General features: G+C 39.4%; 2 protein-coding genes across 3 annotated transcripts in view; both read left to right on the forward strand.

Moving 5' to 3' along the window:
• The window catches only part of LOC114574090 (CD276 antigen homolog), a 42,783-nt gene extending 32,766 nt beyond the window's left edge, over nucleotides 1-10,017 (forward strand). For both annotated transcript variants that reach the window (XM_028606405.1, XM_028606404.1), the window contains exons 3-5: nucleotides 7,086-7,236; nucleotides 8,655-9,008; nucleotides 9,136-10,017. In XM_028606405.1, the coding sequence (XP_028462206.1) occupies nucleotides 7,086-7,236; nucleotides 8,655-9,008; nucleotides 9,136-9,185 (555 nt within the window). In that variant the 3' untranslated portion in view covers nucleotides 9,186-10,017. The remainder of the gene's footprint in view (nucleotides 1-7,085; nucleotides 7,237-8,654; nucleotides 9,009-9,135) is intronic.
• Nucleotides 1-13,871, forward strand: part of LOC114574062 (low affinity immunoglobulin gamma Fc region receptor II-like) — a 392,591-nt gene that overhangs the window by 355,833 nt on the left and 22,887 nt on the right. The gene's annotated exons all lie outside the window — the stretch shown is intronic.

The raw sequence follows: 13,871 nt of genomic DNA on the forward strand, positions 1-13,871 counted from the left end.
TCATCATCTTCTTCTTTCCATCAAAATGGAAAGAACCTTGTGATCCTTCTTACAGTTTAGTTAGGGAAGCATATAAATTAAAAATTAAAAAAGGGAAGCATATGAATTCATCATTTTGTGTGTAGATTGGGAACTGTAGAGTACTGTGCATAGCCTGTAAGGAGTATGCTCATTGTTTAGATTCACATTTTGTTGGTGTTCTTTTGTTCTGTCGTTGCGGCACACAAAATTAAAGTTTTATATGATAAACTATTTCAAAGGTCACTTCCTGCTGACTGTCTAGTATCAGTGTCACCAGTCAGTCCAGTTTGTTTGTTTGTCATCGAGCCGAATCACAACCTTGGAATTTTTTTTTAGTCCTGCTGTGACCTTTGCTGCTAACACTTTATAATAATGGTACAAACTTACACATGTGGAACATTCATTTCCAAATGAAGGAAAAAAAGAGAGAATTGAAACTGGGACTTTTCTGCCTGCTACTGTCATCAGAAGTTTTACACTTCACACAATTTTGCATAGTTTAGCAGGGTGTAAAACAGTAAATAATATCAAGACTTGAGAAATAACATATTACATATGTCTGACAAAATAAAAAAGTTATTACAAAGACCTTAGACTTTATGAACTAATGTATAAACTTACACTCCATCTGCATTTTATGTACCTTATCCTATCTTATTTTAAACATATTTGTAATTAATGCATTTCGTCTTTCAGCTTTTTAAATGCAAAGTCATTCAGCCCTCTTCCATACATTATTACATTACACCCCACCATACATTGCACATCCAACTCTGACAGTTTCAGACAATTTCAACTTCCAGCTTTTTTCAGCAGTGCAACTTTTTCCAACTATTCCTACTAATTCCCCTTCTTTCTACACATTTAAGCCAGCAATGCAGTGTAGCTTCAGCTTTTAGCATTCACAACATGATTCACACACATTTTTTGCACCTCATCCTCCACTCTGTCACTGTGCCCCAATCAACATAGCAACCAGTGCCGCCACATAATCTCCGTATCCACTACTACAACCTTTACCATAACTACTCCTATTATGGAGACAAAAAAACCTATGACCTAAAGCACACATATTATTGCCCAACATGCCTGATAGTGCACCTGTCATTCCTCTGCTGCTGGTCCTGGTCCCTCACCAGTGCTCATGGTGTTAACCGTGGTCTTTCTAATACAGAAAAGGCAGCATCTCACTCTGTTTTTTTATTTTTAACATCAACTTCTCAGAGCTGACCATTTCTTTATCATCTTTTTTCATCTCCTCCAATATTTTCAGTTTACTGTGTGATCATAACTTCCGGAAAGTAGGTTTCCTGGCCAAGCCAATCTGATTTAATAAAACATGGATCAGTCCAAGTTGGGAGGGATCGTTCGGCCCCTCTAAATTGAAGGTATTAAATTGTCCCATTCTGACTGCCGGGCCAGAGCTTTGTTTTGTGCTGTCTGTGGATGTGAGAGCCTGGCCACAACATTTACAGTATTCCACTGTATATTGGAAGAATGGTCAATTACTGTAAAGAAAATCCCGTATTTTTACGGTAATTTGTTCCAGTGTACCTAATTGATATAGCTTCCTTAGTACTGGTAGTATTAGCATTAGATTTGCACCAAGTAGCAGGCACACTGTCAAAATGTCTTGCGAAATCTTCTAGTTATTGTTTATTACTATTTGTCAGACCTACACGTGGTAACCATGCGCCCTGGAGATGATGCCACTCTCACACGCTGCTGATTCCTCCATCAGAGCTGTAGAGTGGAGCAGACCTGACCTGGAGCCAGATAATGTCCTCTTTTACAGAGATGGACACTTAGAACCCAACCAACAGAACCCATCCTTTAAAGGAACACGCCGACTTATTGGGAATTTAGCTTATTCACCGTAACCCCCAGAGTTAGACAAGTCGATACATACCCTTCTCATCTCCGTGCGTGCTGTAAAGCTGTCTGACGGCTCCAGCGGCATCAGGCCAGCACAGAACATGCAGGTGAATGGTTCCAGTAATCCTACTGCTCCCAATAAGTGACAAAATAACGCAAACATGTTCCTATTTACATGTTGTAATTTATAGAGTCACAGCGTGTACAAAAAACAACGTAACATGAGACACAGCCATTTTCTAACCGTAAACAAACCGGGAACTATATTCTCAGGCGGAAGAATATAGTACTTGGGCGGAGTGATCTGCTCGCAGCAAGCCTGTCTGAGAATATAGTTCCCGGTTTGTTTACTGTTAGAAGATGGCTGTGTCTCATGTTACGTTGTTTTTTGTACACGCCAGACTTCTACAAATCACAACATGTAAATAGGAACATGTTGGCGTTATTTTGTCACTTTTGTCACAATTCGGAGCAGTAGCCTAGCTGGAACCAGTTACCTGCAGGATCGGTGCTAGGCTAAGCTAATGCTGGAACCCTCAGACAGATTTACAGCACGCACGGAGATGAGAAGGGTATGTATCGACTTGTCTTACTCTGGGGGTTACGGTGAATAAGCTAAATTCCCAATAAGTCGGCGTGTTCCTTTAAGGACAGGGTGGACCTGGTGGACAGAGATCTGAAGGACGGAAACGTGACACGACGCTGGAACATACGAGGGTCGAGTTGAACCAGCTGGTTCTATACTTAAAAAGAGAGAAATCCTCGACTCTGAGCCAATCAGAACCATCCGTCTGCAGGTTACAGAGCCAGCAGGTGAGTGAGTCTCTCTCAGTGAGTGTTTGAGTATCAGGTTGTAGCTGCAGTTTCTAACATCAGAGAGGATGAAAGCTGCTCCTCTATCACACATTTACTGACTCATATGTTTTATTATCTTCAGGAGCTCGTGGATACGGTGGATTGGTAGCAGGTGTTGCAGGTGCTCTGCTTCTTATTGCTGTTGCTGCAGTGGTTGTTGGCCTGATGTATAAAAGACGTCGGGACAACAGACCAGAACCGCCTGCTGCTGATGAAGCATGAGACAGTTCAACTCAATATCTCACTTCCCCGCTATGGATGCAACATTTTTACAGAGATATATCCCAACTGCAGCGTTGGCGACTGTGCGGAGAGTCTGCAAGATTTGTAAAGACGGAGACACAATACTACAGACCGTAAGAGAAGAATTGAGTTCTCAGAGCTGCTCTACCTTTGACCCAAATCAGTGTAAACGACCAGACGTTTCACTTTGACCATGCGTGCTGACCATAAGAAACATGAAACACGTTTTAATGGTTGCTCAACTCTCCCAACTATCATTTAGAAAACAATCTGGTGATGCTTTGTTAACCTTATGATGGACCTGATTTAGAACGTGAAAAGGATTCAGGTAGAGTAGAAACCCCCTCCACGCCTGTGCTCAATGGTAACTGCAGCAGAAGAAACAAACACAGACCTGAGAGAGAGACTGACTCACCTGGACGGTGTCCAAGTCCTGTTGATGCAGGTCTGATGCCGCTCAACCGGACCAACCACACAACACACAAATGCTCCGGTAAAACCAAACAAAGGGAATGTATACCTGGGCCAAGTTCACACTGACATTAGTCATGGATAAAAAAAGCCGAATCATTGAGCTTAATGAGCCCAATCTGTTGTTGAAAATAGTTGAACCTGGCCCAGGTCAACGTCTCTTTTCCTAACAGGAAGTTCAAAGTGAAGTCTGATTTGTCTCTCTTTATATCTATTATAAAACGAGGCTCATAAATCATAATACATGTTTTGAAATGGTTCAAAGCATTTAACTTTGCAACTCCCCCATCCTCTTAGTCTGAGTCAGGATGCCGTTCAAGTTCTTCTTCAAAGTTCTGTCTGAACTGCTACACACAGAGATGAGCCTGCCACAATAAAACTCTCAACATCCAATATAATCCTTCATAATAAAACCTGACCAACGTGTTTCGGGGTAGGTTTACCCTGACTTTATGCATCAGCAGTCAAACCAGGCCTGTCTCTGAGCAGCAGCAGCAGCAGCTCCAGTAACATCAGTCTCACTGTCAAATACTTGGGTGTCATTTTTCATTCAGACACTTCACTTTTATCCCACATATCTAGTTATTCAGTCCTCAGAACCATCTACGAAGCAAGAGCATATTGTCACAGCCCGAACTTGAAAAAGTAGTCCATGCCCTCATATTTTTCTGTCTAGACGTACTCTAGACGTAACTCTCTTTTAACCTGTATGAACTACAAATCACTCTACGGCCTCCAGCTGGTCCAGAACTACGCAGCCAAGCTTCTCACCTCATTCTGGTTAATTTTGATGCACCCATTTCTAACTTTTCTGCATGAATTTGTGCTGGAAAGGTCTTTATTTATGCAAAGGAAAACACAGGGGACAACTGAAAATATAAAAACATAATGAAATACAATGAAGCAAGGCTCTCATGTATCTCTGCTGAGTCAACACACACGTAGGCCTGGACATGATCTACTCCTCCGTCCTCTTTTGCTCTTTTGTTGGGGATCTAACGTCTTTAAATGTTTCTGTGTCTCTTTGTGGTGAAAAGTTAAAGTAAATTTGTACCATGTTTCTCACAATTCGGCAGCATCTTCATATTAATGATTTTGTTTTTCCATTGTCACCCAGTTAAGAGTCCCTAGAGAGGGCTGCATCTGTAGACAGAGTGCAAGGCCTTGGAGTGAGGGATTTCCTTTAACAGACATGAAGCTATTGTTTCAGTTCATTTATGTTTTATACATTGTTGTAAAAATTATTTTTTTGTGAGGAGAGACTTCTGAATTCCTAAAAGGGCATATATATATTTATCCAGATGGTTCGAAGACTTGACTGTCGATCATGTGATATCGTGGACTGATTTGAACACACATTCTTGTTTCTAGGGAGTGAGTGTTCAAAATTCCACAGAGAGGGCTGCTTCTCCACTTTGTGCCAAGCCTTAAAGCCCTTGAGGTCTTTAAACAGAATGTGCTGTTTAGATCCTCCCACTCACACAGATATAAATCCTCAGACCGTACGGTATCCAGTTTCTCAAACAGGTATCATTCTGCACCGATCCTCAGACCGTATGCTACGCCGAGAACAGAGAACACAGAGGGAGTGACATACGAACAGATCAACACTCTCTCATGGCTATATTAATGTTCCTGTTGTTCCTTCTTTCTGAAGCAGCTACTGGTAAATATCTGCTTTTATTGTGAAAGGATTCATGTAGACTTTATTTCTGACCTGTGTTACAGAATGATGTTGTCTTGTTCTAGAAAATGTGAATGTGATTCAAATTTACTGTAAATGAAAAATATATGTATCTGTTGAAGTTCCTTTTGATGATGAGACTGGATTTATAGTTACATTTTAGGCTTTTATGTATTTAGCATGTTTAACTGTATTAAACAGTATTGGTTTTGTTAATTTCAACGTTGTCAGTTAGCCTTCTTAAAGCCCCAGTGTGTAACGTGTGTAGTTTTTCATTATCAAAATCTGTATTGCCTTTCACAAACTTTCAAGTATTCCTATTGGCTTGAAATTTTACTATTTGCGCTTGTATGAACTGGTGTAGATGCAACATATTCATGCTCCGTCTTGAAATACGTTAGCCAGTAAGGAACATAAAGGATAGGATAAGTTTAATAATTATACAATCGTCCCAAATTATAATCCCAGTTTACTGGACAACACAAATGGTGTGCTAAGAATGTTAATGTATTGAATCCTTGTTAAAGAATAAAAAAAAAATCAACTAAGTCCTTAGTAACTGACTTCATTTAAAACACATTTGCAAATGTTATCAGCCTTTTCTAAATATCTCAACAACTGACACAATATATTCATCAAACTTCTAACAACAATATGAACTGCAGTTTATTAGTCTTCATACATCAATATAACAGAAACAATGTCACATGAATAATGCAAATTTGAAAATGCATGCTTGGTGCTGCCCCTCGAGTTGGGCTATTTTCATTACTCAATGCCAGACCCTTAATCTTTAGGATTTGGGTCTGGATTTCCAGGCTAATCGTCACCAGGGATACGGCAAGATGCTCCATTTGTGATTTAAAAAAAGTGGCACACGCAGCAACACATTTAACCTGTTTACACATGAAACAACACACCCCCTTTTGTGATTTCCTTTTTAACGGCCAGTATGTGTAATTATCTTTTTTAATGTATCAGTATCTGTATCGATGAAATTGTAACTAAAAGTATCGTTTTAAATTAAAAAAAAAATTGTTATCACCCATCCCTAATCGTCACACTGTTTCTAACTTCACAGTTAAAAAAAAAGGGTGGAGAGGGACAGAGACACAGAAGATTAAATAAAAGTATTCTTTACTACGTTTATTTATTACTGGCTGAGATACAAACTGTGAACCACAGGGACATTAAAGAGAGACATTACCTCTGTTCAAATGTTGAACCTCTATTAGTTTGAGTTGTTCCTCACAGCAGCTGATGACAGGAAGGGGACACGTTAACACTCACTTACTGCAGGACACATAATGAGGCAACATTCTTAATCCAGCAAAGATATTGAATAATGTTCTCTATATATGTATATAATATCTTAAAGAGATTCAAATTAATTCATTTGAAGCAAATTAGCAACCATGGTAAAATGTCCCATTTGAAACAGGTTTATACTGATATATTTATATAGAGTTGGATTGGGACACATTGGTCCGACTCTTATCTATAAAATAATATACCATCATGTTTTCACGAAAATGGTGCCATTTTCCCATCCCAGTCTTGTAAAGAGTTGACCTTGTGGTAATAAAGTCCTGTGATATCTCTGCAGTTGTGACCGATCAGTGAACGTCTCCATCAGGTGAGACTCTACGGAGACCTTCTGCAGGGACACATCTGGAGACAACTGTTGAAATAACATGACTTTTTATTATTAATAGTAGTTAATTATTGTTTTTCAGACGTGATTGTGGTAGTGCGCCCTGGAGATGACGTCATTCTGCCATGTCAGGCTGCTGATTCCTCCTTCAGAGTTGTAGAGTGGAGAAGAGCTGACCTGAAGCCAGATATCGTCCACTTATACATCGATGGACACTTGGATCCAACCCACCAGCATCCATCCTTTAAGGACAGGGTGGAGCTGGTGGACAGAGAGCTGAAGGACGGAGACGTGTCTTTAATTCTGAAGAATGTGAGCAGCATCGACACTGGAACATACAATTGTCTAGTTATAACTAGACGTACAAAGGGAGACATTGACTCTGACCAAATCCGAAACACCAGAATCATCCGTCTGCAGGTTACAGAGCCAGGTGAGTGAGTCTCTCTCAGTGTGTTTTTCTGTGTAGGATGAAGACAGCCATGCTCCCACTGCTAAAAAAAAATTCTAGGAAGGAGGAATGGAAACACTGTACTACTACAACTACCGGTACTGATACTCATCTTTCCTTATTTTCTGTATTCAATCTCTAATAGTTTAAACATACCCATCATCTCTTAGAAAATCTGCAGTAAACCTTCAGTAATCTTATTTTATATTTAGTCCTATTTTCTTTCCTGGGTAAAATCATATTTAGTTTTAGTAATATTTAAGTAAGGCAGATTAGGGCGGGACATCCCTTCACCTTGCTAGAAAACCAAAACACACTCCCTTTTCCTCTTTTCTTGGTAAAGAAGATAACTGTTCAGCTCAACAGTCACCTCTCATGTACTCTATGTAGGCTGGAAAACTGTTTACACATACATAAATTGTGTAGTTTTGAATTTAACAATGTTCATAAATTTCAGCAAATGTGAATTGAAAAAAAAGATGATTAGTGTGCTCATAATACCCGGTGTGATTTATTATATTGATTGCTCTTTTTTGTAACGTGCAAATATTTTTTAAGTTGCTTTTGTAGGTAGGCCGTAATTCTATTTATTTACTTTAAACATCAGATAAAGTGATTATTTTCTCTATTCCAGAAGATGCTTAGTAAATAAAGTAGTCATGGAAAAAAATTTAACCAATGTATTTCTCCATGAGTCCCCTATGTTAGTGATAATAACGTTATGTCGCCTAGCTTGTTTGGTAGCTAGCTAGCCTGCTAATTCCACCCACCGTGCTGTTGACAGGAAATGAACTGAACAAAGTCATCACCCATCTGATGATAGCAATGTGTTTTCATCACTTCGAAGTGTGTGAATGAAACATTAACAGCCAGTATGTGTAATGATCTTTTTTTCTAAAAGACCATTATTTGAAAAATAAAATCACATACAATTTTAAGAAATGTATCAGTATCTGTATCGATGAAATTGTAACTAAAATTATCGGTATTGTTTTAAATAAAAAAACGTTAGTTATCACCCATCTCTTCAAATTAATTCATTTTAAGCTAATTTCCAGACATGGTAAAATGCCCCAATTGAAACAGATTTATACTGATATATTTATATAGAGTTAGATTCTGACACATCGGTCCGACTCTTATCAATAAAATAATCTGCCAACATGTTTCCACGGCTCTGATTGGCTGTGTGAATGGTGCCATATTCACATCCCAGTCTTGTAAAGAGTTGACCTTGTGGTAATAAAGTCCTGTGATATCTCTGCAGTTGTGACAGATCAGTGAACGTCTCCATCAGGTGAGACTCTACAGAGACCTTCTGCAGGGACACACCTGGAGACAACTGTTGAAATAACATGACTTTTTGTTTTTTAATAGTAGTTTTTTTTATTGTTTTTCAGATATTATTTTGGTAGTGCACCTTGGAGATGATGCCATTCTGCCATGTCAGGCTGCAAATCCCTCCATCAGAGTTGTAGAATGGAGCAGACCTGACCTGAAGCCAGATATCATCCTCTATTACAGCGATGGACACTTGGATCCAACCTACCAGCATCCATCCTTTAAGGACAGGGTGGAGCTGGTGGACAGAGATCTGAAGGACGGAGACGTGTCTTTAATTCTGAAGAATGTGAGCAGCATCGACAACGGGACATACAAGTGTGGAGTTTCACCACATAATTCAAGACGTAAAAAGAGAGGCATCGACTCTGAGCCAATCAGAACCATCCGTCTGCAGGTTACAGAGCCAGCAGGTGAGTGAGTCTCTCTCAGTGAGTTTTTCTGAGTATCAGGTTGTAGCTGCAGTTTCTAACATCAGAGAGGATGAAAGCTGCTCCTCTATCACACATTTACTGACTCATGTGTTTTAATCATCTTCAGGTTCAAACAGTGAAAACTCCAAGGAAGAAAACTCAACTCCTGTAGGCTGATATGTTGGATTGGGAGCAGGTGTTACAGTTGGACTGCTTCTTGTAACTGTTGCAGCGGTTGGTGTCCTGAGGAAAAGACATAAGGACAACAGACCAGAACTGCCTGGCCTTGGAGAAGCAAGAAAGTATCAGCTCCTGATGTCCCAGACCTCTTTTCACCCGACTGATAATGCCAATGGGTTGGACGACAAAAAAAAAAGGTTGGACGAAAAACGACAGTCAGCCATCTTGAAGCTTCGCTAAACAGGCTCTCAATTTTTTTAGCAGCAAACGTTTACAATAATGATGTGCATTCAAACTACGGCACATGTGTACCAACGGGATACAATGGTACAGATAGGAGTATATGCAGGAAACGTTATTACAGACGGAATACTCAGCACACTACGCAAGCTTCGCCTGCTACGGAGACCAGCACCTCGACATGTGGTTTCACTCGATGCCGGTAGCGGGGTTAGGGGACATTCTCAGCTGCTAGGTGGAAAGGTACCGCTAGCCGGCCACCTGTCCCATCCATCCTGCTTGCAAGTGTCCGCTCATTACACAACAAACTGGACTACATCCAACTTCAACGATACTCCCAACTGCTCTGTCGCCGGGTAAGACTCGTGGAGGTGGGCTGTGTTAACTTTCTGGACTGGTGCAGAAATGGTGTGCTTGGATCCAACTAACTGCTCACCGCTGGAGGAGTTTGTGACTGTTAAATGCCGACCATTGTACATTCCACGCTAATTCACGGCTGTGGTTATACTCAGTGTTTACATCCAACCAAGCGCTAATGCTAGTATGCGTTAGCTGAACTTTACGGAGTCTATAATGCGTGTGCACTAAATGTAGCCTGTTTCGTATGTGGTTTTTATATAATGTCGTTTTTATATATTTTAAATGTGTAACACCACTTGAGCCATGGTGAAAAGCTGTTTTGTGTATATGGTTGAAATGACAACAAAACGCACTTGAGTTGATTTGAGTCAAGCCTCATTGACTGTCTGTAAATGGTAGGCGTGGCTTGGAAGTGGACTCGTAAAGCAGCGAAGCAAGTGCATTCTGGGAAGAAAAAAAAAATTCACATTTCTACTACATAAGTGACCCATTTCAAAGATATATTCAGCATTCCAACAGTGAAATATCCCTTTAATGCGTGTGTTGCATTAATATAGAAACATGAAGCTGCTTGAAGTTGTATTTCCTGTTTACGACTAGCTGTAAGCCTCAGCTACTGTGAAGCAAACTTTTTCTCAGATCAGTCATTTTCATATTAATTTGCACATTTCTTGTCGACAATTTTTGTTTGTATAGTACAATGGCACATTGTTGTCCTTGTTTGAATGTGTCTGTTTCTGTCTTCCTGTAAATTGTTCTGTGTGTAGGTTTATTCTGTGCAATGACCTTTATATTTAACCTGCAATTCAATTCTGAATAAGAAACAGATGATTCGTAGCAATAACAAATAAATGAGAATACGAGTGCAACATTTTGTTTCTTAGTCTTTACGACAACACACAATTAACATTTCTGTAAATGTGCCAGTGTTAGCCAGCTGGCTAGTTCTCAACTGTAGTCCTTTGGCCAGATGATTTTAGACCAGAGCAACAGGAAACAACAAGACATTAGTACAGGTTAAACTACACAGACAGAAGTCAACAAGACACCAAACAGATCAGGTGGTGATGGCGCAGTGGATTATGACACATGCCTTTGGTTAAAAGGCGTCAGCTAAATTACATGTAATGTAATGTAAAAGCAACAAATAAGCTTTCTCAGTAAGCCATGCAGAGCTACAGGAAGCAGCAAGACATTAGCACAGTTGCACATCAACAGTATCCCCATTCAGTATAAGAAGCCACGCAAGTATCAAAACACAGCCAAGCAACACAGACCCGAGCCCTCTTCTTTCGCCATTTAACCATGCAAAGCAGTAACAAGCAGTAATAAAAAGATGAAATAGGCTACATCACTCATAAGGGAGGCGTTAATACAGCACAGGTTAATAACATGGTACAATAGTTAAAATACAAGACCATTTTTCATACATAACCAAGAAATGCAGAGCGGGCTATATTTTACATCAAACAATGTTAGCAGCAGGTCAGCAGTGATAACAACAATAATATAAAATTACCAGGAGATTAAAAATGTTCACAAGTCTGACTTTCCAAGAGCCATGCCTTGAGACTCTGTGAAGTTATGGTAGGTGGTGCAGTTTCTTGTTTCATTTGGTAGAGTATTCCACCTATTAGAGGCTCTAACAGAAAAGCATGACTGACTAAAGGAGCTGGACCTGTGATGCTACACAGTCCCCTCTCAGAACAGACTTTCTCATACATATTTTACAAAACTAGATTCATGTTTAAAAACGAATGAGTAACGGGCCGATTGATTGGCCTCCAGTACTGCTACTTGTAGCTCTCTCCAGAATGGTTTTACCCTGAAATAACTTAGAGAACAACACATCCAAAGTAACTCAACTACAGCTGACTTACTGTATGGATCCATTCACAGGTCCCACACACACACATTTCTTCCTAGTTATGTAAGTTTAGCCAGATTCACTATCTCGCATACATCAAGATAGGCATTTATTCAATACAAATTGTGATCCATGTTGAGTGAAGCTGAGATAGGTGTATTAATCAATGATATTCATAAAATTATAAAAAGTTGTTAACTTGTGCCTGGCTCTCTTCCAAGCATGTCCATCAATGACACTGTAATGATTAAGGTATTGCAACATGTAGATTGTCTCCCACTGTACTAATTAGGATGGGGTAAGCTAGTATAATTATTAATAATATAATCAAAAATATAATGTTGATATGATAGATAATAAGTATGTGTTTAAATGTGCCCAACTGACACCATGCAAAAGTGCTGTATAAAAATAGTCAGCTAATAAACGCCATGCCAAAACAAGAAGTGGAGAACTGTCTGGAACCAAGGCCAGATCCCCCTGCTGGTTTCTACCAGGTATTGGCAGTGCATAGATAATGTCTTAGCCACCATCTGGTGGACATGCACTGACATTACAACAGTATGGACAAGCAGGTAACAGTCCCAAAGCAATTTACAAATGCGTGAACAAGACAACAGCTTGCCTCTGTTTAACTACTTAAATGTGTCAGAAAGAGACTAAAATAGATAGTATCTGCATGCTATCAATCTACACATCAAGAATCAACCAGGTTCATTGCCAAGCAGACTTTCACAACAAGGAGTTTGCCTTGATGTGGTCAAAATGTGATTATGTGCAAAATATTTGTGTTAATGTAACATGTAGTGTTCAGAGCAAGAGGGGACTCGTCCCCACCAGAGAAGAAGAAGAACACGCATCCCGACCATGTGAACGCTACCAGTCGGGAAAACAACGTAACCACAGGGGCCGTCCCGGTTATTCCGAGGTGGCATGAACGCACCATCTGATAAGGACAACTGGACCATGAATGACATAATTTCCACATTACTGTGAATCTAAATGCTCAAAGACAAATAATGCAAATGCATAAAGAGAATTATTACTTCTTGTCTTTACTCGTCAAAAGATATATAGTAAAATATATAATATATAGAAGAACTCTTTAGAGCTGAATAAGTGGTGGAAAAAACGAGCTTCTGCTTCATCTTGCTTCTTGTTTATAATGCTTTATACATTTTATTCTTATTTTTCCTTTTGTATGTTGCAACACACTTATTGTATTTTTATATTTCATTTTTTGTTCAAAATAAAAGAAAGAAAAAGATCACCACATGGCTACATGTTGTATTAACTCTTTGAGTCTCAGCCAGAATCTATTTTACACTTTAGCATTAGAACTGTTGAAATGACTCAATAAGTATTAAAATACTTCAGTAGCTATGTTTCCATCCACACATTTTTATCTAAATTAAGTGATATTGAATGAAAAATGCCTCATGGAAACAGTCAAATTCGATTGAATTTCATGAACATCGACTCAAAGGAAATACGTTCGGTCTCATTGGATTTTATCTTGATCGATATACGGCTTATGCAATAAATGCTGATGGAAACGTTATTTGCCGAATAAATTAATGAATTGCGATTAAGTTTTAGGTCATTTTATGGTTGCTACCCACCACAAAGCGAAGAAGAAGAAGTTTTAGGTCATTTCCGCCCAGTATTTCCACTCTGTTAGCACACGACAGGTGTCAACAAAGACAGATGGAAGTGGACGAACGAGGAGACAAGAGACTTTTTGAATTTAATTTACGAGCAAAATATAACGGCTATTTTAGATAGCAAAAATCTAAGAAAGGACCAACAAAGGTTACAACAAGACGTGGGACGTCCTCCGGAGTAAATGAAGGGGCTCGGACAGCGATACGTGTCTCAGAAAAGAGAGTTGTCTCGCAGCGGTGCCGAAGGGAAAATAAAAGGCAAGTTCCACCTTTTTGATGGGCTGGATCAGATCCTCGGCCAAAGGCCCATCGTAGCTTCCTTGGCTTCTAATACTAACAAAAACTACTTTTGTCTAGCAAAACTTTGTTCGCAAATGTATGCTTGAATGTTGTGAGATTCAATGCAAAAATGAATGGAAACACCATAAAATGTCTCAAATCAATTCGATATACCAATTTAATCGCAAAACAGCATGTGGCGTCATTACACACAGGTTTTTATTTGCTTTAAAGCTGTTGGATGGAAACACACCAGCTTTATTCGCATGAGTT

Source organism: Perca flavescens, chromosome 19 (genome assembly GCF_004354835.1).
Source record: "Perca flavescens isolate YP-PL-M2 chromosome 19, PFLA_1.0, whole genome shotgun sequence".
Taxonomy (NCBI): Eukaryota; Metazoa; Chordata; class Actinopteri; order Perciformes; family Percidae; genus Perca; species Perca flavescens.